This window comes from Lutra lutra, chromosome 2 (assembly GCF_902655055.1).
Source record: "Lutra lutra chromosome 2, mLutLut1.2, whole genome shotgun sequence".
In the NCBI taxonomy this organism is placed as follows: Eukaryota; Metazoa; Chordata; class Mammalia; order Carnivora; family Mustelidae; genus Lutra; species Lutra lutra.
In genome coordinates this window covers 111913714-111941199 of record NC_062279.1, presented here as the reverse complement: position 1 = coordinate 111941199, position 27486 = coordinate 111913714, and the positions used below count along the sequence as shown (strand labels likewise).

The following is a 27486-nucleotide window of genomic DNA, read 5'->3' as shown; positions in this document are numbered from 1 at the left end:
GAGGGACCAATCACCTCAGTTGCTTTAGGGAGATACTGCAGGAAAAGGCAAAGGGGGGGGCCTTTTAGTATACTGAGGCACTATCTGATTTGGGGTAATTCATTTAACTTTTTAATTTCAACTTTCTTATATGTAAATAAGGATAATAATACTACATAGATTACTGAGAAAATTGAAGAAAATATATGTAAACTGCTCAATAGTAGCTGCTTAAGAAACAAAGTCTCATTATTTTCAGAATGGATTGGGGGTAGATCTATGGAATCAGTCTTTCAGATCTCAAAATAGAATGAAAATTTCAAAAAGATTCCACTGAAATTTACCGGTAAGAAAGAAATTAAGCTTTACTGACATTTTAAAAAGTGCATGGACACCAGCTCCTTACTTTGCCTGTATGTCAGATGGCCACTCATCATGGATGGCGCTCGAGGAAGCCCTCATCTTGGAGGGGCCAACAGTGAGAAAGAACACTGAACTCAGTCTTCAGTTGCCTATATTGCAGTTTATGTATACCTAGTTAAGTAGACTGACAGATTGTACTGTCACAACTCACAGATACTTTGGAATAATCCGTAATGAGAGGGGGAAAGACTATGGACATGTCAAGGCAAAGTTCTTTAAAGAATTGTCATGTTTAAAGAGTTTAGACATTTTCTTTTATAAACAGACAAGTTCTCCAAAATCTCCTGCCTTTCCTGTGATGAGTGGTCGACAATAGTATGCTATCCAACCAGAATTTTGAAAAAAAATTTTCAGGTATTGGGGACTGGAAATGTTTTCATCACTGTGATCTTCATGCCAAAAATAAAACATCACATAAAGATAACTCACGCAAATGGGAAACTTTTAACCTGTTTAAAAATCTTTCTCATGAAGAGTTTTACATCCTTTGTTAAAAGAAGAATATCTTCTGATTAACTTGCAAAAAGACACAACTGATACTAGAGAAGGTGGAAATTCATAGCTGAATTTCAACAAATGATTCTTCAGGGTTGGTGGATGGATTGAAATATGAGTGTCACGAATTAGCTGACCTTTTTTATTTGGGATCTTCCCATCTTGGAAGCCTAATTTTTTTCAACTATGAGAGCCATTAAAAGTAAGTGTTGAAAAAACCTGTCCTAGCCATATCTTCACAACACAGTGCTAAGATTTGAAAAATGAATTAAACATACTTGATTATAATTTTAACATGAGTCAAAAGGTTCTCATGCCAATAATGCAATTAAAAAAAACTTATTCTAAATTAGTCACTTAATCTTAGTGTTCTTCTTAAATTTCTAAAATATATATAACATAGTGAAGCATAGTATAAGCATATAACTTATTAAATGCTAAGAAGTTTTTACTGAAGGGATGAGCATAAAAAAAATCAAGGGCAACAGATTCAGAATAAATTTATCAGTGGGATCATGCAAGTCTCTCATTTGTGGGGTACAAATACATCCTAAAAAAGAAGGGGCTAATTCCAAATACCTGTGAAATTTCTTGAGCCTAAACATTTTATAGTGTCTGCCCTTGAGACTGAGGCAAGTTGGTTTAATAAGCTGAGCAGGTGATTGCACGTGATGACAGGAAGATGGCAGGCAGAGGGAGGTGGCACAAAGGGGAGATCTGGGTTGTGTCTCAGCCTAGCCACATTGTAGTGTGGGCTAGGAGAGGCTTTTGAGCTCCCTGAGCCAATCACTTCATCTGGAAAATGGGCATAGTCCAATTTACTTTCCAGGGTTTTCATCAGGAGTGTATGTTGTGAAGAACGTATCATATTGAATCATATGAAATTGCCACAATTTGGTATTTGTTGACATAAAAAGACATAGCCTTTAAACGAATATAAACAGTGTCAGATATATGAAGATGTATTTTCCAAGATAATATTATTGTTTAAGCTCCTTATTTATTTCACATGCACGACTTAGGTAATGTTATTCTTACTTGTTGACAGGACTGAATAAACACACCCCGAGGGTTTATCCCTTTCTGAAAGTCTTTGCTTTCTTCTGTCTGCCCAGCGCAGCAACCTCTTCATTTCCTGCGTTTTGAACCGGGCTGTTCTGCCTGCTCATCTTAGTCAGATCAACTCCTCTAAGACTTGGCTCAGCCTTTGGGTCTCATTATGGGGAGACATGAAACTCATGCCACAGGGTTAGCCCTCATCAAAGGGATAACTCACATGCCTGATTCTGTGGCAACCAGAGTTTCGTTGGTAGAATTTTAAAAACAAGTCATCGTTTTAATTTATCTTCCATTGAAACTTGAAAGTACCATATTAAAAGGGGCAGTTTTTGGCACAGTTTTAGAGCAGGGCTTAAATCCTTGGTGATTTTAATCATACTCTATCTTAAAGTCTGAAACTTCATAGGCCTTGGCGCTAATATTTCTCTTCCAAGGGCGCCTAATTTTCATTGATTAAATGAAATTTATTTTTGATAAATCTGAACATTGTGTCTGACTGGTTTTCAAAAGAAGGACTAAAATGTTCTGTAGAAGAAACTAAAGTTTTGAGTGTTGACAATTGGAAATGATAAAATCTCTGTCTTAATTGATTCTGCTTTGAGTACAAAAGTCCAATTGTGTGAACAGAGGGGATGCAAGGCAGGTGATAGGGCAGCAGGAGGGATAGGAAGGAGCAGGGAAAGTCTGGCTCAATCCTGCAATAGGTCCGTGTGAAGAATGGAGCTGTGCAGACTCAGGGAGGACACATCAGGCTCAGGACCAGGATGCCTGGGTGCCGTGTCCTGTGGCTCCCATGGACTGGTTCTGTACCCTGTGAGGAGCCACTTCTTTCTCTGGGTTTCGGTCCCCCATCTATCAATGGATGGGCTTGAAATAGATGATCTGTAAATTTCCCTCCAGCTTTGACATTCTAGCATTTGATACAGAAATAACTTGTGTCTGTGCATACCAATTATATAGATATATACACATCCATATTCCATATGTGTTGGCCCACAGGTGTGTGCATTTAAAACGATCTCCAGAAGCAAAGCAGGAGCAGAATGATACTTAGCTAATAGCAGGCCATCACGTGGGCAGAGAAGATTCCAAAATAAGAATAGTCCTTACCTTATCAGTGAAAGATGCCTTGTGTGAGTCACTTAAATAATGGCTTTAGCTTGTTCATTGTTAAGATAGAAGCAATGTGGCATTTATACTTGCTCTGAAGGAGGTGGTGCAGCGTAGCCTTACTACTTCTACCTAGGTTTTTCTGAACATTTGACCCCATCTAGATTTAAAGGCAACTGATCAACGGATACTCTTCTCTCTCTCCCCTTCCTTTTTTTGTAATGGTAAGAGATGTTGATTGTGAAGATTCATATATATACATATATGTATATATATATATAAAGAACAAAAGTAACTAGTTATCCCACCCCTTTAATGAGCATGATCATCCAAATTTATTTCGATTTATTTAGATTCTGTTGTTCAGGATTACTAGTAGGTGCTTTTGTAAGAGGTACATTTACAAATCTTTTGTTTAACTTAACTGAGATATCCCCCAGGGACTTAAGCAAGGAAAAAGTGTCAGATCGCCCTTTTAGAAAGTCGGTTTTGGTTGCAGTATGGAGTACAGCTGGTGAGCCATGGGGATTATGGATACTGTCTGCCAATCTATCTCTGTGTCTCCCCCTCCGAGCTCATGGTAGAATTGTGCTTCCCTGCCTTCTTGAAGTGAAGTGTGACTACATGGCTTAATTTGACCAATGGTCACCACCAAAACCACCTTAAAGTGACCTCTGGTCATTTCTGCATGCACGTATTTAAAAGCACTGTACCATTCATCATTTCCCCTTCCTCCTGCCATGGCAACCAGCAATATTCTAAATAGTAGGTATTCCATCAAGCTGGGTCCCTGAGGGAGAGTGACATGAAGCAGATAGCACTCTTTTCCACCCCCTCCCCTCAGATGGACGTACAGCAAGACGAAGAAGCAAACTTTTATTGCTTCAAATCTCTAAGATTTTGGCACTTCTTTTTTCTGCAGCATAACCTTACTATCCTTATTTATGAGGATAAATAAGGAGACGGGCTGGGTATAGGTAGGGAGTGGGGTTGGCTATAATCTAGGAAGGAGATGTTATGGTCTGAACCATTATTGTTGCAGTAGGGTTGGAGAAAGGAAGACACATTTGAGAGCTATGTAAGAGGAAATGGGGGGCTTGATAATAAGATATGAGGGTTGAAGGGGAAGACAGAATTAAAAATGATTCCTAGGTCTTGATTGGGGTTATTCATATTTGGCATTGGCTGCAGTTTGGCTCTAACTCTGAGACTCTGCTCCATGTATCTTGCCCTTTTCAGGATCCAGGCTGAGGGAATAACCACTATCTTGTTTGTGAAGCAAAGGAAAATTTCCAATGGCTGAACTATACCATGGCTTATAAAGTTTCTGCTTGGGACTGGCATATGTCACTTCTAGTCACATTTCATTGGCTAAGACAGGTCATATGGCCAAGTCTGTAAGAATTAGAATATGAGGGCACCTGGGTGGCTCAGTTGGTTAAGTATCTGGCTTTGGCTCAGGTCATGATCCCAGGATCATGATCCCGTGGTGTTGGGATCAGGACCAGCATCAGGCTCCCTGCTCAACTGGAAGACTGCTTCTCCCTCTGCCTCTGCTCCCCCCACCCCCAGCTATGCTTGCTCTCTCAAATAAATAAATAAAATCTTTAAAAAAAATAAAGAGGAGAATTAGAAGAATATATATTGAGCACCTGCCACATATTAGGTGGTCAATAAATGGGAAGAACCTTTCCAACAAGTGGGTCATTCGACAAAGGGCTGGCTGCCCCGTCTTTTCATTCAGGTAGTTTTTCCAGGACATGAACTAGGTCTCTTATTTCTTTTGCATTTCTCTGTGTTCTATACATATCAAATGTCTGGTACATGTTAATACTCAATAAAGTTTTTCTGAATAAATGAATGAATGTGTAGCTTGCATTCATTTTACTTTATATACCCTGATGAAAAAGATCTCAGCTATTAAAGCCCCAAAGCACATAGTTAAAGATGAAAATTTCATTTGGAAAAAAATCACTTGCTGAAAGAATCATAATCCCCAAATCACCTGTTACTGCTTTTGAAGTTTCTATTTGTAATATGAAAACTGGCCCTTGAAATGAATGTGTTTTAAATTAGTTTTAAGAACCTTTTTTTTTAAAAAAAAGATTTTATTCATTTCTTTGACAGAGAGAGCATGAGAGAGCACAAGCAGGCAGAACAAGAGAGGGAGAGGGAGAAGCAGGCTCCTCACTGAGCAGGGAGCCCAATGTGGGGTTCGATCCCAGGACCCTGGGATCATGACTCAAGCCAAAGGCAATCCTTTAACCAACTGAGCCAGCCAGGCACCCAGTTTTAAGAACCTTTTTAAGGGTGTCTGGGTGGCTCAGTCATTGAGCATCTGCCTTTAGCTCAGGTCAAGATCCCAGGGTCCTGGGATCAGCCGTGCATCAGGCTCCCTGCTCAGCAGGAAGCCTGCTTCTCCATCTCCCACTCCCCCTCCCCCTACTTGTCTGTCAAATAAATGGATAAAATCTTTAAAAACAAACAAAAAAAAAAACACAAAAAAATCTCTTACCCCAGAGCTGCTTTAAGGAGGGGAATTTTATTGCTCCTAAGGATAGCGTCTCACTTTACCTAATCCTTATACCATGTATCTTTCTTCAACTTGGCTTTTCATTTCCTAATTTATACTTATCTGTTTCTAAAGACTCTTTTGTCCCTCTCTGCCCCTAGGTTGATCACACTAGACATTTTAAAAACATTTCCCCACAATATTGTAATGACCAACTCTTCTATTTATTTGTGCTTACTTATATTTTAATTTTTGGCTCATTAGTATTTAAGTAGTTTAGAAATAAAAATATCAACAAATTAAAGGCACCAAGATTATTTGAAGAGACACATTAGAAAAATATTCTGGAAGCTAAATATATCAAACTTTATTCAACCTCAAAGGTTTTTCACCCACGATAGCATAAGAAAACAACTAATCATTTATTATTATAGCTATTACTATTATTATTATAATTATTATTATTTTTGATCTCTCTTCAAATTATTGCAAGGTAGCACAGATACTTCAAAAAATACTTGTGGAATAAAGCTTATCAGATTACCCATTTTTCATGGTTATACAGTTGAGAAGAAAATGGAATAAATATCCTCATTCTGAGACTGTTTTATCTCCTTGGACTTGACTTTTATCCAACCGTGCATCTCTTTGCAGAGGCACCACACTAAATTTAGATTCCCTCCCTCCACAGAAACAAGACTGGGGAGAGGACAGCTCCTCACCAAGATCAGGACCCCCAAATCTGCTGCCTGGCTCAAAACCAGGGCCTATCCAACAATTTCTCTTAGTCTGGCAACTCAGCCTGCTCTCAACTGTCACACATGTGCAAATCCAAACACACCCTTTACCTCCTTTTTGAAAGCCTTATTTTCATATTTTCTTTAATTATGCAGAAATCATCCTTTTTTTGGAGTGTAAAAGTTACTGGAAAAATGACAAAATGTGGCATCTCCGCTGAGGCTGGTGCCTTCATTCCCTGGCATCTCAGAAGCAAGGGTAGATTTACTAGTCAGAACTCTACTGTGCCTGCCTAAAAGCAAGCTAAACAGAAGCGAACGGTAAATGCCTTCAATACTTTTTGAAAAAATCCATCAAAGGTTTTGTTGAATGATATTTATAAGGGCCTTACTGTTCTCTTTCAAAAACTGAAATGCCCTTCCCCGACACTCGAAAAAAATCGCTTGTGCTTTTCATCTTTCCGTCTTAGAGTGTAAACATTGTTTTGAGTGAAAAGAGCTGAAGGAGCGCTTACTTTGCCTTGAAATTTTATTTTTAAATAAGAGAGGGAGAAAATCCTTTTTCTGACTAATACTAATAATACGGGTCAAAGTGTCAGGCGATATACAATTAAATGGAAAACAAAAAAGGTTCCCCCTCTTTTTCCCACAGCACAATGGCACTGGAATATAAATTACCAATGAAGATGAAATAATACTTCAAAGCCTGTAGGGCAGGGCAGTGCAGTGTTTACAAAGTATTTTCTAGGGCATGATGAGACATTAAAGATGATGGTAACCCATGGACTTGGGGGTGTGGTTGAATAGTCTTAAACTAGCATGAGGTAGGATTGTAGGTCCCTGTAGCCTGTGACCCCATGATATGCTTTGTTTCACGGGGCAGCTGCAGTTATCAACAGATGTTTCAGCAATAAATAATTGGTATCATCTCGGAAAAGACCCATCTACCTGGGGAGAGGGCATAATACCAAAAACACTGCCCAGCTATTACAGCCACATTAATCTCCCATCTCTCCAGGTTTCTCGGGGAGGGTACTGCAGGTGTTTTTCCTGGGAGAGAGTGAACAAACCCTCTCAAGCCAGCGAGCTTTGTGTGGAGTGTAAAGGAGGTTGGCCTCTGCCATAAATTTCTGTCTGTGGCCACACACCAAAGGAGAAAAGACTGGGGGTGGGGGAGGGGGAGGGGGGTACACGGGGAGGGAGGAAATGGGGGAGGCTGAGGAGAGCAGAAAGCAAAGCATGAAACACATATAATTTTTCTTAGTTAAGTTCAGCCCAAGAGAGTAACATTATAAATGACCCTTAATTTCACCAACCCAGGCACTCAGCGGAATTCTATGCTTAGCTTTGATCTGTTATTTGTGGAATTAAGTTTAATTAAATTAAACTTAACAGGGTTTACACTCTAAGTGTAATGCGAATTTTAAAAATAGAGGGGAAACTTTTTAGGGGAAGGGTTCATTTCAAGGCAAAGAAAACCATGGCAAGTTTAGATTTGTGAAAAAACTGTAAGAAGAACTAACTTGGCTGAAAAGACAAGGTCAGTAGTCTTTGACTAATTTTTTATGTAAGAACAGAAGCTCATAATTAATTGATTATTAAAACATGGCCATCCAGCTTCAGTAGAGTATAATATTGAAATCAAGGGTAATGTGACAACAACAAATCATGGAATTCACTCGAGATACTTTTGACAAGCTAAGATATCACAAGTTGCACGAGTTCACAGAGTGCTCTAGTTCTCCGTATTTACAAAACAGAGTGGGTTAGTAACTGTGCACTTGGGGTCTGACACAATAGGAAAGCATCCTAAGAGTCTTGGGGAGGTGTGGTTACTTAATTTATAGTTTGATGGGGGAAGCTAAAGAAAATGATGCTCAGAGTCCAAAAAGCTCCCAGATTAAATACATCAGGAGCTAAAGAAACCTAATGGACGCATTCTTGGAACTGCCTCTCGTGATCTTGGGAGCTGGACACAAACATCTTAATTCCTGGTGTCTCTGTTTCCCCCAACTGTGACATCCATGCAGTATACAGAGGGAAAGTAGAAGGAATAATAAATGGGCCCTTAAAACAGTCTAACGACTATGAGCAGTTTGTCTCCCAACTCACATTCATCCTCAAATGCAGCCAGACCACGTTTTCAAAAGACCATCTTCAGTTTTTCAGTAAAGTCACTTCAGCTATGCATGCAGCAAAGGGGGGTCTGGAGGTTGTGAGACGGACTGAGAGGCGTAAAACTTTGGTTATGGTGATGCGCTGTTTCCCTGTCTCAGCCTGTGTTTGAAATTCAGAGGGACTTTCTAAACCCCAAATGTCAAAGCAGGGGTCCCACCATCTGTGAAGCTATCCTGTTCTCACCTTCCCTAGAAAAACTTGAAAGTTCCATACCACTGGCTGCCCAATCACACAAGGCTTTCCAAGCAGGTAAACAATTACTGGCTTTTTAGGAATTGGTCCCAGTCCAAACAAGTTCCTGGAATTGATGGGAAGGAGACTGCTTTTATTTATTTATTTTTTTAAAAGATTTTATTTATTTGACAGATAGAGATCACAAGTAGGCAGAGAGGCAGGTAGAGGGAGAGGAAGGTAAGCAGGCTCCCCGCTGAGCAGAGAGCCTGATGCGGGGCTCGATCCCAGGACCCTGGGATCATGACCTGAGCCGAAGGCTGAGGCTTTAACACAGGACCCTGGGATCATGACCTGAGCTGAAGGCAGAGGCTTTAACCCACTGAGCCACCCAGGGGCCCCAGGGGACTGCTTTTATCTTAGGTCTCCTGCAGTCTTCACTTTGGAGTCCCCTTTACCCCCTACCATGTCGCTTCTCCCTTCACATCCCTGGTCAGGCTCTCTGACTTTCCCCTTTGCTTTTTATCCTATTCTTTCCTTTAGAACACTGGTTCTCACACTCTAGCACGCACGTGAATCACCTAGAGGGCTTGTCTAATGCTCATTGCTAGACTCTCGGCCCCAGAGCTTTTAGCTTGGTAAGACTAGGGTGGGGCCCAAGAATCTGAATATCCCACAAATTTCCAGGTAATCTAGTGCTGCTGCTGTGAGGTCTCATTTTCAGCATCACTGCTGAAGAACTGCCCTGTTCAACAAAATAGTAGCCCTATCCACATGTCTATTTATACAGAAATTGATTTTTTTAAAAAATTAAATAGTATGAAAAACATTCAGTTCTGCAATTATACTTGCCACATCTCAAGTACTGGAAAGCCATAGGCGGCCAAGGCCTAATGTATCGGTCAGCAGAGATATGGAACATTTCCATCATTGCAGGAAGCTCTGCGGGAGAGCCTGCATCTCGCCTTATGGTTAACAAATTTCAGGAATTCTATCTGTGCTTTCAAGTTCTTCATTTGGGGCTTCCTGAGGGAGAACTGGCATTGAAGTGGAGAAAGGAGTAGCTCCACCATCACTGGTTGGTTCCCCTGGGCACATTCATCTCCCTGCCCCTTAATTTCCTCCTCTGTAAAATGGGGATGACAATGGTAATAATCATTGGAAGGCCATTCTGAGAATTAACTGCACAGCATTTGTTTGTGCATGTGCAAACAGTTTGTAAAATCCACAGTTTTACACTAAGTGTAGTTATTATTCCATTCCACTTTTCCACCTATACCAAGACCGCCAATTTAAAATCCCTGGCTCATCCCTGCATTCTTTCCAAGTATTCCCTTTTCCTGGCCTGCAGTCCTCAGTCTACTTAATCCCAGTCTGTTTGTTTATTTATGGGAGGAGAGGTGTGGGAAAAGTGGGGGTTTTGTTATTCTATCAAGCCTCCAAAGATGCCATTAGATGTATGCGGATCAGGGACTCTTCCCCAGATTTCTGTTTTGATCGGTGAAGACAGTATTTATATACTTATTTTGGGATGACCCAAAAACACATTCTCATGTAAACTGCTGAAATAAAGAGTTTAGGATATTATCATTGTTTGTAATGCCTGGTCTCCAGACAAATAAATATTTTTATATGAAAAAATAAAAACAACAACCATATAAGCTAATAGACTCTCTTCCTTATCAGTGCTACCCAAAAGAACAATGACACTCCCTGTAGCATCCCCAGAACCTAAGTCTGAAAGCTGAGCTCAAATCTGAGTTCACGTGCTATTTGTGAGGTCCTCTTCTATCCGAGGTAGAGATATTAGTTTGGCTAATTTCCAATAAGTGAGTTGAGGAATAAGTAAATCAAGGACTTTGATTTGATGCCTCCTGAACAGCCTGCATTGTGAGGGGATAAGCAAGTGAGGAGGATCCCGGGTTTAGGGGTACAAGGAGGGACATGGCAGAGAGCAAGTCACATTGATGAAATAGTCGTGAACTCCTTTTTTTCCCAAGCTACTCCACTTTAAAAAAGGAGCATTTCAAAATAAAAACATTACGAGACATGGTAGAACCAAAACTGCTCCTCCTGGCCTACCAAGGATATAATAAATATTTCAGGATGACGGGTTTCTCCCTGGACCCCCTGACCACCCTTCTTCACTTTTACTTGACTCGGCTTTCCAGCGGAAGGTCTCATAGGCAGGCGATGCTTTCTAAAAGCTGTTTCCCCCACATTAGTCAATCTGGCAGAGCCGACCATAAGGGTAGGGGCTGTCTTATGCTTCAAAGAAATTTAATCTATTAGACCACTTAGAGGCTAAATGCCTGGCTTGGGGGTGTCAGAGGAACAGGTGGTGTGGCTCTCCCTACCAGTAACTGCTGCAACCCGGCGCCAATCACATCCTGCAGGTTTGTTTTGTCCTCTGGGCCCACGGCTTGTTTGTACTGCCACTTTTCAGGCACGAAGGGCCACTTCATTTCCTTTGCCTCCTGGATCAGGGTCCTCAAGTCGCCGGGGAGTGAAGCTGAAAAGGTCAGAGTTCAGGTAAGGAAATTGCAGTCAAAGAAAAGGCTGTTGAGTTACCAATGTTATGATGAAGCACCTCAGTGGCAAAGAAACATTTTTCCTACCTCTTGCTGGCTGGTGGAAAGCTGGGGGTTCTGACTCAAAGAATAATAGCGCAAAGCTATCTGTCAGGGGTGGCCCTGGTCTACTTTGCCCTTCAGGTAAATTGGGGTAGTCAGGCATTAAGAAAGGTTTTTAGCAGGAAGTAAAGCACTTCGGTGACTATCTCTGCGTGAAGAATCAGAGAAAGGAATGAAGGAAATATTATTTTCCCTGTAAAATGAGAAAGGGACTGAGATGGACTGACATCTGGGACTTGTGGCAGCTGGGTAAGGCAGACAGTCAATTTGTACAACCTCTTTTTACTTCTCTAAGACATTCCATACTTTCACTACGGACTACAGTTGAATAGAGGTGATTGTTACAAAAAACCCAAATGAAATTTGAAATAGTACCAATTTATTGTGAAATGGCCCTGTTTCACATGAGTAGACATGTGCCATATCTTCCTGGGCACCAATCCTCATTATGGAGCTCTGCGATCTCCTATCCAAACTTAGAAAACCCAAAACTCTGGAAACTGGAATGTTTTTTCCTAAGTTTGGCACCCTAACCAGACTTGAACTGACTGGGAGCTCTTTATGGTCTTGTTTATCTTATTTAGTGAGATTAGCCAAAAGTTTTGCTGCAAAAATTTTAATGTTTGACTCTAGATGCTGCCCCTGCTTCTGCTGGAGTGTGAATGTAACAGATGGTCCCTGCACCATACTACCTTCCTAACATTTGAAAAATTCTGGATGCTGAAGCACGTGTGAAGCCCCAGCGTTCAGGATTATGGACCTGATTACACGACTGATAGTTAGAAAGCTCTAGGTGCTTATCTTTCAGACATTTCACACTCAGAAGTGTCTAAAGCTGGGGGCGCCTGGGTGGCTCAGATTGTTAAGCATCTGCCTTCGGCTCAGGTCATGATCTCCATCCAGGTCCTGGGATTGGCCCCTGCATCGGCCTCCCTGCTCAGTGGGGTATCTGCTTCTCCCTCTCCCACTGCCTCTCCCCTCTTCTTGTGCTCTCTCTCTCAAATGAATAATGAATAAATAAAATCTTTTTTTAAAAAGTATCTAAAGCTGAACTCACCATCTTTCTTCTAAATCTGTTTCTCTATTCTTTATTTTGATGACTGCTACCACCATTCACTGAGTCACCCAAGAATAAAACCTAGAAATCAGGATAGACTTTTTGCTTTTTCTTCCCCTCTCAACCTAACCAGTTACCAAATTCTGTAGATCCTAAATTCCTCCTTTTCATTATCAGTAACTCTTGTCTGAACCACTGTTTCCTACCTTGCCCCATCCATTCCAACTTCCGCGGTGTTGATCCCCATTTTGCTAAAAGACAAAATAGACCAGGCCATTGCCCTGAATATAATTCTTTAATGGTTTTGTACATCTCATCCTCACATTTGCATTTCCCTCCCCCAATCCTTTCATGATCAAGCTCAGGCTGACTGGCTTCAGAGCAAACGTGACCACTTCTCATCAGCCTGCCATGACCACCCTGTGGAATTAAAATGTTCGTCCAGAGTGCTCCCAAACCCCAAAATGCATGGCCTTTCAGTATTCATCCCATTGCTGTGTCATCATACTTCCCTCTCACTGTACTGTGAGCTCCTGAAGACAGGCATCCTATCTTACCACCATTGCAAATCCCATTATGATGGTTAAAAGAAGGATTGGTCTTATATCTACATGAGACATGCTACATAGGACAAAAGAGATATGACAGAGAGAATAAAAAACAAAAGGAAGAGGAGGAAGGAAACCTAACTCTGCCCTAGGCCACGATGCCCTTCTGTGTCCTTGCCACCAACTGCACAAATGTAAGGAAGACCGTTGATGGGGAAACATTGCTTGGCATTGAGGAGATATCAAATGGGCCACACCAGTGAGTAATCCGTGCAGACCACTGAGAATGATTTACAAATATCCCACTGAAATCATTGCTCTCTGATTCAGTTACTCAGAACTACTGAGCACCGGCTGTGTGGTAGCACTCCTCCAGAGGAAGCACAGCCCTGGCATTAGGGATTCATGTGGTCATAATCTGCTAGAAAGCCCAGCCCTCTGACGGCCAAAAGTGTTCCAATAGGGGCGCCTGGGTGGCTCAGTGGGTTAAGCCTCTGCCTTCGGCTCAGGTCATGATCTCAGGGTCCTGGGATTGAGCCCCACATTACACTCTCTGCTCAGCGGGGAGCCTGCTTCCCCCCGCCCCCGTCTGCCTCTCTGCCTACTTGTGATCTCTGTCTGTCAAATAAATAAATAAAATCTTTAAAAAAAAAAGTGTTCCAATATACATGTAGAGAAAAATTAATTTATTTATTCCTTCCTTCTTTCCTTCCTCCCTTCCCCTCCCTTCCTTCTCTTCTTCTCCCTGCCTCCCTCCCTCACTTCCTTCCTTCCTTTCTTCTTTCTTCTTTCAAGATTGTATTTATTTGAGAGAGAGAGGGAGAGAGTGAGAAGAGGCAGAAGGAGAGGGAGAGAGAATCTGATGCAGACTCCACACTGAGCAAGAGGCTGACGCAGGCCTTGATCCCACGATAGCAAGATTGTGACCTGAACTGAAACCAAGAGTGGGCCGCTTAACCGATGGAGCCACCCAGCTGCCCCTAAAGAAAGTTTCTTAAATGATATTTGTAAAGAGTTGGGAATAGGGTGACTGCTAAGTCCCGTTCACTTAGGACAATCCTATGTGGCCCTAGAGTACTTATTTGTAGTGTTCCTTCTCACTTTGAAGTGTCCCATTTGACTGATCGATTATGTGGAAATTCTGTCCATGAGTATCAAATTCAGGAGGCAAACGAGTAGTTAAATGACAAGAGGAAGCTGATTTCTGGATTTGAAGAGTTTTACCATACACTGGCCCAGAATTGTTTAAATATTTTCAATTTTTTTCATGATGACAGAGAAAATCTGTTCTACACATCTCATTTTTGCTTTTCCCTCACCAGCCTCTCCCTGCGGATCATGCCAGAGCATGGACAGTCTAGTGTGTCGCCAAAGTCAGTGACGCCTCTGAAGTACATTTTAAAAATATATCTGTGTTTAGATTTCGGTTCCTTCTCTATTTCTGAGGAAGTTGCTGGGGTAGTCTCCCATGCTGACAAAGACAATTTCTTTTCTTTTCCTTTTTTTTTTTTAAGACTTTATTTATTTATTTGACAGAGAGAGAGAGAGAGAGAGAGGGAGAGAGGGAGAAGTAGGCTTCTGGCGGAGCAGGGAGCTCCATGCAGGACTTGATCCCAGGACCCTCGGATCATGATTTGAGCTGAAGGCAGACGCTTAATGACCTCGCCACCCAGGTGCCCTTGACAAGAACAATTTCTGAGGGAAGAGGATAGGATTGAGAGGAGGAAGAGAAAGAATAAAATCACAGTGATCATGTTCAAGTCCTCTGACTGGTCCTGTTGCCATAGGTGACCCTCTACTAATGTCTTTCCCTTGGAGTACACGCGAGCAATGACTTTGGGGACAGCACAACCTGCCCACAAGCGTCACTCAGAAACCACCTGCTAAGGGAAGGACTCTGTGTCAGACTACACTCAGTTGTACTGACAGTGCATAGGGTGGACCCCACAGCTTGCCTCCATGGGGATCGATTAATGCTGAAATTGTCAATGACTCAGCATAGGTTTCCTCCCCCATTGACTTATCAGATTCAGCCAAGCGCAGCAGTCAGCCCCTGATGGAGCAGTACCCTCTTCTGCCTCTTGATCACTTCCTTCTCCAAGCAGCTTACCTGAAGGGCCGTTGCTAATCGAGTGATTTTTGTGGCCCTGTTTGCCTTATCTGGAACTAAACTGATTATTTCTTCTATTATGTGCCACTTGGGAAGAAAAAGAAGAAAATGCTACCCAACTGGGAACTCTGAGTTTTCACGAGGGAGAACACAAAGCTTAACGGAATTTGGGCTGAGTAGACAAAGGATGCCATGTAGTGAAAGGACCAGAGGAAAAACCTCAGTAGACAGAACACAACACACTGCCCCTGGGGAGAACTGCAGCATGTTCTGGAGGCACTGAGTACCCGCCGCTCCCTGACGAGGGTCTAACACCTGCCAGTGTGTGCTCGGGCTGATGGGCACCTATAACTAGCAAGCAAAAGCACACAGCGTGTATGTGGCTAGTAAATAAGGAAATCACATAAACTAAGGAGCACAAATGACAGATTACAAAAATTTAAGACATCTACAGGTCCCTAAAAGTGCCTCTGTAAGAAATGTGTGTGCCTATATACAAGAATATGGGGAAAAGGCTTCTCCAGAACATTTTCCAGTTACATAACATCAAAAACAAAAGAGATGGGGAGTGTGCACTCTATGTGGTCATCTTATTTCTGCAAGGAATAGCAAGTCTCTAAAAATACAAAGAAAAATATTAAAAGCACACAAAAGGGACATACTTATAGAAATGGAGAAACATTTATCCAAATGCTAAAAAGAAATCGAAGGAAAGAAGCTTCTCTCTCCAAAACTGGCTATGGAAGAAGTAAGAAATACTTTAGCTTTCTAGACTTTGTGATCAAAACTTCCCAAACCATGACCTATCTAAAAGTGTGAATGGCATAAACTATGAAATGAGCAAAAGGCCAATTCAATTCTGATAGTGATGCCATCAGTATTTATCAGTGTGAGAGGATTTATTTTACAAACAGCATGTGAATGCAGCATGAGAAATGTATCAATAATAAAAAAAAAAAGAGAGAGGGATTGGACCAATGAGATGACATATTTACGGAAACCACAGAAGCCTATGGAAACTGATGAGACACAAAAGCCTCGTTTGAAAAAAAAGTATGTGCCACCATTCAGAAGTTGCTTCAATTTTTTAATAATTGAAATTTACGTGCACCGGTCCACTTGCACCCTTTGTTCTTCTTGAACTACACTGTTTTCTTGTAGCCTCATGTTTACTGAAGCCTAAAATTAGAACTGACAGCAATTCACTGCAACAAAGTGGGCTTCCTCCCCTGCCCGTCCGCCTGCAGCCCATGTCCCATTCATGCCCTAGAAATCCACTCATCTCTCGGTGGTCATCTGCCAAGAGAAGAAAAATAGGGCAGAGATGAAAACACGTCGTTCAGGCAGGGGAGTTGAGAGCGGACCTGCTGGCTTCTCCCTCCCCCCTCAGTGCCTCCCATCAGGACCTCACCTCTGCACTGCTGGTCCTCGCTCTTGGCCTCCTCCGACACATCTGACGCCTCCAACAGGAGCTGGTCCAGCACTTGCTTGCACTCTTGCAGTAGGGTAGCTACCGCTTTTTGATTATTCATGACGATTACTCTTCCTCAATGATGAGTCAAGTGTCCCTGGGTCTACGGTGATCGATTACCCAGAAGAAGACATCGATTCTCAATAAAAGAACCCCTTCAAGGCGGAGGTACCTGGTGAACAAAAGCGGGAGAAAGATGATTAACTGAAGCATCATCAATTATCTGTAAGGCTCAAGCAGGGAGGGATAATAGGGCAAACACATGAAAATACATGACAGCCCCTGAGGACTTTATTAGGGGAGTGTGTGAAATTACTGCAGGGCCTGGTCTGGATGGGCAGCACCTCGAAGGCGTCAGAGAGCAGAAGGGAGAGGCTCCTGGTACAGACCTTGGTTACCCGCAGTGATGTCAGCGGAATCCCACGAAGCCAAATGAAGTGAATATACCCTATGATTTATGTATCTTCCGCATACTTCACATCGGTGCCTCTGGATCCCAGTGGCACCACACTTTCTGTCTCTCTGGAAGTGTACAGGAAGCATCTGGCTGACAGTTCTAATATTCAGTTACAAGCACATGGTGATATGAAGTTTACCATTCTCATAACCCACTACTGATTTCCCCTGTGAAGTATTCTTCATGGTACTTAGCATCGCATAATTTGGACCAAGATAGGCAATGGCAGATGCCAAATTTAAAGCTCTTCACAGCCAGGCACCTTGCCAAATAAGATAGAGAAATGATATCTCAGAAAACCCAATTTCCTAGATCTATCATATGGATGAATTTATCATATGGACGGATGAATCTACTTATATTGCTATTTAACATATGTACAGTTGAGAGTTTTCATATGCAAATTTGAATATACTGTAATGATCTATGGCAGTCAAGGTAATTTCAAGAACAAAATAAATTACTAACAGTACAAAAATGCCTGGCAAAGTTACTAGATTAACTAGTAACTAGATTAACAAATTAACGGAAAGTTACTAGGTTAACAAATCTTTTTGTCTGTCTTCCCTTTATTAAAGAATATACATAGGAAACAAAACAAACTTCCTTTTGTTTTGTTTACAATGAACAAATGAAACAAAGGAACTCTTTCTGAGTTGGCCAGGATAGATTGCGGAGCTGCTGTCTGATTTAGACACTCTTGTAGGCACACAGAATTTTATTACCAAAGCAAGAGAGTCTGAAAGGGGAGAAAGCAACAGATAAATGGATGACCCCTGTTCCTTTTTCTCCTAGCTTATACATGCAATGAAGTAATCATCAAAAACATTAAAGCAGTGAATTATTGTATAGGCTTTGGGATTAACAAGGCCTCACTTTAAGAAGCTAGTTTTGAATTTAAATAGCAAGAAAAAAATTTTTTTTTTCCTATTCTAAGACTCAAGAGGAATACAGAATGAAAGATGTGCTCACTGTATAACCTACACATTTCATTTTTCATTCTAACCTGACTGGTATAGTTCATATGCTTTGGATTTTAAAATACACACATATTCTTTACACAGACAAACTGCCAAAGCAAAGTTTTCAGACGTTACAGGCTTGTTTCATTAAAATAATTGTGTATTGTTGATGAAGAACACAAGTAGAGTACTTGAATACAAAATTCTTGTTACTTGAGAGTATTCACAAGTGAGATTGTGAGGAATTAGTTACTGGAAGCATTTAAGCATAACTATAAATTAAGTTGCTCTTCTGTTTAATATGTTTCAGAAAGTATTCCTGCATAGTTTGGATTGCTGGACTAAATGGTTTTCAGTGTCCCTTTTAGCTCAAGTGTTTTTAAGTCAATGTTGTGTAGTAAGAGCTGGCCATTAGCTTGCCTTTCTACGAAAGGAATCAAGAAGTGAGGGCTAGTCAGAGAGCTAATTAGTGGACTAGCATGAGGAAGAGGCCATGTAGCAAAGGCCATTCTAGTTCCAGCATTCCTGAAAAAGGGAGATGTAGCTAGAATGGGAGGTTAGTATGAAGACTGAGAAATGCATTTAGCTATGGGTGAATAGGACACATTCACTTTTCTTCAAATAAAAACAAGAAGGGGGTTCTCTTTGCTAGGATCATTTTTAAGACTTCATGTAGAAAGAGGGATATAAGAAGAAAATATGAAGAGTTCATGCACAAAGAAATAAAACTACTGTACTATAATTTTAATAGCTTATCACCCCTTTGTCTAAAGGCTTATAGTAAGATCTTATTGGTGCCATATCATCCTCTTAAGGCAGAAAGTCATCTTTTGTTATATTAACAAGTTGAAATAAATTTTAATTTCTCTGTTTCTGTAAATGTTTAAACAGAAATAGCATGGAGAAATGAAAAGCAGACTTGGATATAGGAAAACTGTTACACATGAAAGTGTTCGATGGATATTTGTGACTAATTCAACTTCATTCTCTGTCATTAACTATTTGAGAGACCTCTGAGAAGCACTTTTGAGACTCATTTTTCATAACTCTATTTTATGGGGGTCAAGTGGGAACAATTGCTAATATCTTTCCAGGCCTTCAATTACACACTTAGCAGCCTGTCTCTTGCTGTAGAATATCTGATACTTATTTACTAAATAATTCCTGTCTCTTTTGAGAACACTTAAGTATAATATCTTTATGTATACTTTTCTCTGTGGCTTAGAAACATCGGCTTGAATCTTAGAGGTTGATTACTAAATAAATATAACTCTGCTTTTGTTCCCTCACTTGAAACCCTGATGCCTAATGCCCAGGATCATAAATCTCTTCCTTTTGTCTAAGTGCTGTGAAAGAGAGATAAGCTATGTGGTTCTGTGAGGACAAACAACAGGACTGACCTAATAATTTGGGTAAAATGAGAGCAGATGAATGGGGGATTCCCTGAGGATGTGATGTTGGAATTAAACTCTGTAAGAAGAACAGGGCTTAATGAAGTTAAAATAGTGAGGAATGGACCTAAGTAGAAAGAAATATAAAGGAAATGATAGAAGGCTAAATTAGTTGAAACAGGGATTAAAGGAGAAAGTTAATATGAGGTGAGTTTGGAGAGCTAAGTAGGGGCTTTTTAAGGCCCTGTATACCAGGTAAGGAATTTTGTGTTTACCCTAAAAGTCATAGGAAACTACTGGTAGCAGGAAAAACATGACCCCAGATTTGTATCTGGAAAAAGTTCATTCTGTTTTGGCTGTAGTGTGTACTGGGGGCAGAGAAGAAGGTGACTGCAGGTAGACCAGTCAGACATTTATTGCCAACAATTTAGGTAAAAAATATCATCAATTTGGACCAGAGTCATAGGGATTTAGAAAACTGGACAAATTTGAGGGCCGCTTAGAGAGTAAATGCAGTATTGCTGTTGGATGGATACGAATGGTCTTAAGAATGAGTCCCAAGTTTCTACTTCACCAAGGTTCAAAGTTGAATGGACAAGACATAAATACATCCTAGATTTTGTACTTCTAGCAATAAAGATACTAAGAAAGATAAATCCTACTGTCAAGAATAAGTAATTCGATTTTAACCAATAAAGTATTTCTTTAAAAAAAAGGAGATATTTTTTAGATAATTAATGTTTAGTACTTGTGACTATCCAAAAGGTACTGAGGATATTCTTTACACTTTTTGAAAGTTATAGCATTTTCTCTTTTCCCTGCAGAATTCAGGAGAGACAATAGGATGAAAATACTGTAACGTGAGAAACACTTTGGAATCCAACCATCTGTCCAGACTTGTATGGTTCATTGTTAAGCATAACAGAGGCTGGAGCCTAGGAAATTTTCCTTCAGGCAGTAGTCCTGCTGGAAATTTTGGTCAGCTTCCTTTATAAAAGAATCATTTTCAATTTCAACACATATCAATTTTTGCTCTCTGAACTGTGGCATTCTTTGAGTTGTATGTATTTCTAAATTGAATCATGTTAGTTTCCCTCTATTTTTTGTAATATATTGATCATTTTCTCTATTTTGACATCCCCCTATATATTTTTTTCTAAAAATTAAATAGAGAGAGGCCAGAAAAAGCAATAAGATATACAGATACCTCTAGAATAACACTAGATACCAAACAAAGTTAGAATCTAAGGCACACATGCACACACGTAGCCAAATTGTCATGTGCTCATTCCATGTTTGATTTGATAAACGTGTACTTTATTTCGATTGGTGATGTAGAATTTAACTGAGTGGCTGAGTTATAATTGACAAATCAGCCATCATTAAGAGTCAGCAAATCAGCAGACTATTCAAAGCCTCATTTTCTTTTGGCATTTGTGAGTCTTTTTCCTCCGACAATTAATACTAAGGAAAAGGGGGTAAATCAGGGAAAATAAAAGAATTCCAAATGTATTCCATGGTCTACTGGCTGCCACCTCTGTATTAATCCACTGGCCAACGAGTCATAGTCTTTAAGCTAGAAGATGTGGGGAAACATAAAGAAATAGAAGAGATGGCCTATATTGCCAAGAAGTCTATAATATAATTATAAGACATAAATATATTTAAAATGAACTACACAAGGCATACTAAACACGACTATAGTCTAAAAGCTCAGTTTAAAATATCTTTGTTGGAATTCAATTTATGATTGGTTAGTTTCATAAACAAAGCCACAGAGCTCATTTAATTCATAAGTATATGAATAATTGTGCGAAATATACCTTTTCATCTACATTCTAAATCATCTATTGTATTGTTTCTATGAGGAAATGTTTTCTGCTCTCCAGCATAGAACAAGAATGTGTTTCTCCAGTCCATCACTAGCAATGACAATCCAGCTTTTTACACCCTTTCACCCTTCCCTGAGCAATCCCACACACCAACTTTGACCATAGTGCTTCTGGTACTGGTTGGTGCAAGGGGGAGACAGAAGGAGAAAGAGAAGTTTGACTGGAGTATAAGACACCCATGCAGCTTGGATAGATATGTCTGGGTAATGGCCATTTTTAACATTTTAAAACTGGATAAAAAGGGAGAAGAGAAGGCGACTTCTAAGTCATCAAAACCTGAAAGAGTAGACTTCTATTTCTAGCAGTATGGAAGGCTATACACCCTCACCAACATTCTCACTGAAGACAGGCAAAAATGCTGGAGAAGCACTTTAACACCTCTAAAATGTGTCAATAAAATGGTAAGAAAGGAAGGTCTACTCAGAAAACATAAACCAAGTAAAAGCTGGAACCCAGAAAATTAACCAACACAGAAACTAGCCTTTGCCTCAAGAGAAATTATAAGCGCTCTAAGCTGAAACTCTGGTTTTCACTATCTAAGAGTGTGGGAAGATGGGAAATAAACCCCAAGGCCCACCCAAGGTGGGACATATAAGAGGAAACTGTTCCCTTGCATAAAACTGATGTCCTAAAAGGTTGAATTGTCAGTGTAGGGCGAGCTAAAAGTAAATCCCCATCCTCTCCTGCCACCTCCCAGGAAATCTGCCTGTGGCAAAACCTGCTGCTTTCCGGGAGAGAATGAAATTTTTTGCCTGTGAGAATTTGAAGCTGCAAGATCCACCGAACTTCTACCTGATAATTACTTTAAAATAAGTTATTTAAAAATAACCCTATATCTTTAGGAGGACACACCCTATAAATCCCAACTTATCACATAATGACATCCCTACCTAGGCCTCATGCAGACCTCATGCAAATTCTGAAATTAACTGTGTTTATTGAAAACATGTCAAATACCTAGTCATGTTTTTCATTCATTCTTTAGATTTTATACGATGTTTTTCAAGATCTTCAGAGATAAATAATATTCTAACACCATGTTTGCTATTTAAAATAGCTACAGCAAATAAAAGGTGATTTTACATGTGAATTTCATGAAAAAAAAAAAAGGTCCTAGGTTGGTAGTTTGGTAGTTTTCTCAGGCAATCAGTGGAATGAAACATAATCTTCTCTAAAGGAATCTGACTTCAAACTAAGAGTCAAAGAATTTCCACCTATAAAATACCAAGAAATATGAGTATACATGTTTAAAGATCTGAAAGAGTATGTTGGGTGTATGAATTAAGAGCAAAAAACTATAAAAAGGGGGTGCCTGGGTGGCTTAGTGGGTTAAAGCCTCTGCCTTTGGCTCAGGTCATGATCCCAGGGTCCTGGTATCGAGCCCCACATCGGGCTGTCTGCTGAGCAGGGAGCCTGCTTCTCCACGCCCCCCCCCCCCCCCCCGCCTGCCTCTCTGCCTTCTTGTGATCTCTGTGTGTCAAATAAATAAATAAAATTCTTAAAAAAAAAAAACTATAAAAAGGCACAGGCAGATTGAAAAAGAATCAAATAGAATTTCTATAAAAGAAAAAGTAATAATTAAAAATATAAAATTCCATGGATTAGATAGATTTGATAAATATACCAGCTCTGGTTGAAGCTAAAATTTTTAAACTGGTTGATGAATCAGAACATTTCATCTAAAACACAACAAAAGGGGGTGCCTGAGTGGCTCAGTGGGTTGAGCCTCTGCCTTCAGCTTGGGCCATGGTCTCAGGGCCCTGGGATTGAGCCCCGAGTTGGGCTCTCTGCTCAGCGGGGAGCCTGCTTCCCCCTCTCTCTCTGCCTGCCTCTCTGCCTACTTGTGATCTCTCTGTCAAATACATAAAATCTTTAAAACACAATAAAAGAAGACAGAAAGATGGAAAATACAAAAGAGAGGTTAAAAAGCAGAAAGAATTAGGGCACCTGGGTGGCTTAGTTGTTAAGTGTCTGTCTTCAGCTCAGGTCACAGTCCTGGGGTCTTGGGATTGAGCCTGGATTGTGCTCCCTATTCAGTGGGGAGTCTGCTTCTCCCTCTCCCACTCCCCTGCTTGTGTTCCTTCTCTCACTATATCTCTCTCAGTCATATAAATAAATAAAATTAAAAAAAAAAAAAGAAACAAAGGATTGATAGAAAAGCTCTAGAACATGTCTCATTGGAATCCTAGAAGGGAAGAAGAGAGGGAAGCAAAAGAAATGTTTGGAGAGATAAGGACCAAGGACAGGAGAAAGAAAGTAATTAAAATACCCATAATCTTCAGGCAGGTTAAATAAATAAATAAAAATCTATATGTAGTAATATCATAGCAAAACTAGGGAACACGAAAGGCATACAGAGGATCTTTAAAGTAGCCAGAGAGAAAAGACAGAATACCTTCAAAGAAACAACAATGAATTTATAGCTACCTACTGAAAAGCAACAATGGAAACTAGAAGATAGTGAGAGGATATCTTCAATATGCTGGGGGGAAAACCTGAAAAATAAAAATATTTAAAAATAAACATAACAGATTCTTACTAACCAAGTCTCTAAAGTATATGCTTTAGATACAAGGAAAGTGATCACAGATGAAAGGTCTGAGATTCAAGGAAAAATAATAAGCAACAAAAATGGTGAATTGTTGGCTAAATGTAAATACTGATTGTATAAAGCTACAACAATAACAATGAGATGAAAAAAATAGAAAAATACAAACATAAGGAGCATATATATCAGGAGGACAGTGATTTATGTTAAAGTGTTTTAAGATCTTGGAATTGGTAGAAGGAACAGAGATATTAACTTTAGACTATGATAAAAATTTCTAAGATAATCCTTAAAAAATTGAAATAAAACATACAACTTTCAGGCTGGTAGAAAGTGAAAAATGAAAAGAAACAAAACAATTCAAAAGAAGCAAAAGGGGTGCCTGGATAGCTCAGTTGGTTGAGTGTCTGACTCTTGATTTTAGCACAGATCATGTACTTGAGATGGGGTCCCACAGTGGGCTCCATGCTCAGTGCAGAGTCTGTTATCTCTCTTCCTCTCCTCTCCTCCTCCCCCTGCTCACACGCTCTCAATCTCTTTCAAATAAATAAATAAATATTTTAAAAAGATTTTATTTATTTATTTATTTGGGAGAAGGGCAGGGAGAGAGAGGGAATACAAAGTAGACTCCGTGCTGAGCGCAGAGCCCAGTGCAGCAGGGCTCCATTCCACAACTGAGAGATCATGACTTGAGCTGAAACCAAGAGTCAGATGCTTAACAAACAGCAACCCAGGTGTCCCAGGATAATTTAAAATATAAAATATGATGGTTGAAATAAATTAAAATATATTAGTATTTCAAACAAATATAAGTGAATTAAATGTTACAGTAAAAACATAAAGATAGACTTGATTAAAAAAATAGCTACATGGATTTACTTAAAACATGAGAATTAAAAAAGGCTAAAAGTAATAAGATAGAAAAAAGATATATTAGAAAAATACTAACTAAAACAAAGTATAATTACATTAATATCAGACAAAATAGACTTTAAGGAAAAAAGCACTAATAAAGATAAAAAAGCCACTTTACAGTGATACATGGTTCAGTTCACCAGGAAGGTATAGCAAGCAATTCTAAACTTGTATGCATCTGGAAGCATAACTTTTACTATATATGAAACAAAAAAGTGAAAGAACCATGGAGAAAAATATGCAAATACATAATCATAGTGGGAAAATTTAATACACTCCTCTTAGAAACTAATAAATTAAGCAGACTAAAAAAATTGGTAATGATATCATTGATTTTATCAACACAATTAACAAACTTGATCTAATAGATATTTATGAAACAACATATCAAACAATTGCAGAATATACATTGTTTTCAAGCATGCCTGGAACATTTATAAGAATTTAATGTCTACTGTGCCATGAGACAAATCTCAACAAATCTCAAAAGATTAACAGTATACATATGACACTGTATGACCAAAAGGCAATTAAGCTGTTAATCAATAACAAAAGAAAAATGTTCATATAGGTGGAAATTAAGAAATAAACTTCTAAATAACTTGCAGGTCAAAGAAAGAATCATTATGAAATTTAGAGAATATAACAATGCAATGATAAATACTACATGTTAAAATGTGGAATTCAGTCAAAGTGGAATATAGATGGAAATTGATAGCCAAAATACTTAGAAATAAAGAATGCTGGAAAATTCAAGAGTTAAGCTTGAATAACCAAAAGTAAAAAAAAAAAATATATATATATGAAAAAAGTAGAAGAAAGGAAATAAAAATAAGAACAGAGATTAATGGAATAAAAAACATATTCAATAGGAAGCTCAACAAAATAAAGTTCTTTCAAAGGACCACTGAAATTGATAAACTGCTGGCAAAACTGATCAAGAGATGGAAAAAAAACAAATAGAAGTAGGAATAAAAATCTTAGAAGGGGGTGTGACAGATGCTATGGAGATTTTTAAGAAGTTAATAAGAGAATATGGAAACTTTTTTACTGATAAATTTGAAAATAATAAAATGGGTAGTTCCTAGAAAAGTATAAGTTACTTAAAAGAAACCAAGGAGAAACAGAAAACCTGTAGGGTCCTAAAATCTTAAAGAATTGTAACTAGTAGTTGAAAAATCTTCTTACAAGGAAAACACCAGGAACATACAGTTTAGAAAGAGTTTACCATTCAATAGGCCAATAAATCCAATCTTATGCAAAATATCCTTTAAATGAGCAACAAGTGGCTATAAAACATAATTTAATAAAAATACACCATTTACCAGGGCATAAAATACGTAAGGTATAATAAAAAATAATATATGTGTGTATATGTGTATATACAAATGAAGTAACTTAATAATTCTAATAATAAATATGCAAGATTTCTGGAGAAAAATTATAGAACTTACTTCATTAAAAGGCATTAATAAAAATCTAAATACATGAAGAGATATTCTATGGTAGTGGCCTGGAAAACGCAATATTATTAGATACCAATTTTCCCCAAATTGATCTATATCTTCATGCAATTCCAATCAAAATTGCTACAGCTCTATGTGTGTGTGTCAACTTGACCAAATGATTCTAAAATTTATGTGGAAGGACAATTCTCAAAAATAATCAAAGTACTTCTAATGAAAAATAACAAGGGAGGAGGCAGAGTGTCATAACAGATTCCAATAACTAATACAATATTATATTAAATGATTTAAGTGTTACTGGCACTAGAGTAGGCAAATTGAGCTTCTAAATAAAATAGAATGCAGTAAGAGACACATTTATATAGGGAAATTTGGTTTACTATACTAGCTTAGTATACGGCATTGAGCTAATTGGTTATTTTTTTTATCGATACTAGTTAGATTAAAGACTTACATGTTAAAGACAAAAGTATGCAACTTTTTTTTTTTAAGATTTTATTTATGTATTTGACAGACAGAGATCACAAGTAGGCAGAGAGGCAGGCAGGTGGGGAGGGGGGAAGCAGGTTCCCCACTGAGCAGAGAGCTTGATGCAGGGCTCGATTCCAGGACCCTGGGATCATGACTAGAGCCGAAGGCAGAAGCTTTAACCCACTGAGCCACCCAGGCACCCCTAAGTATGCAACTTATAAAGGAGAATATCTTTTTAAATTATTTTTATTTTTATTTATTCATTTTTACATCTTAATTTAATTTTTTTTCAGTGTTCCAAGATTCATTGTCTATATGTCATACCCAGTGTCCATGCAATACATGCCTTCTTTAATACCCACCACCAGGCTCACTCATCCCTCCCACCCTCCTCCCTTCCAAAACCCTCAGTTTGTTTCTCAGAGTCCACAGTCTCTCATGGTTCGTCTCCTGCTCCGATTTCCCTCCTAATGTCCTCTATGTTATTCCTTATGCTCCACAAGTAAGTGAAACCATATGATAATTGACTTTCTCTGCTTGACTTATTTCACTCAGCATAATCTCCAATCCCATCCATGTTGATACAAAAGTTGGGTATTCATCCTTTCTGATGGCTATGTAATATTCCATTGTATATATGGACTACATCTTCTTTTTAAAAAATTTTTTTTATTAACATATAATGTATTATTAGCCCCAGGGGTACAGGTCTGAGAATCACCAGGTTTACACACTTCACAGCACTCACCATAGCACATACCTTCCCCAATGTCCATAGTCCAATCACCCTCTCCCTACCCGCCTCCCTGCAGCAACCCTCAGTTTGCTTTGTGAGATTGAGAGTCTCTTATGGTTTGTCTCCCTCCCAATTCCATCTTGTTTCATTTATTCTTTTCCTACC

At 39.3% G+C, this 27486-nt stretch overlaps 1 protein-coding gene across 9 annotated transcripts in view; it reads right to left on the bottom strand.

Annotated features, from left to right (window-relative positions):
* The window catches only part of ALPK1 (alpha kinase 1), a 122360-nt gene that overhangs the window by 42419 nt on the left and 52455 nt on the right, over positions 1-27486 (bottom strand). For 8 of the 9 annotated variants that reach the window (XM_047718235.1, XM_047718236.1, XM_047718234.1 and 5 more), the window contains 2 exons: positions 16424-16655; positions 11022-11176 (listed from right to left, as the gene is read on the bottom strand). In XM_047718235.1, the coding sequence (XP_047574191.1) occupies positions 11022-11176; positions 16424-16544 (276 nt within the window). In that variant the 5' untranslated portion in view covers positions 16545-16655. Of the gene's footprint in view, positions 1-11021; positions 11177-16423; positions 16656-23616; positions 23681-27486 lie in introns of those variants that run through there. The other variant, XM_047718238.1, reaches the window with a different exon arrangement.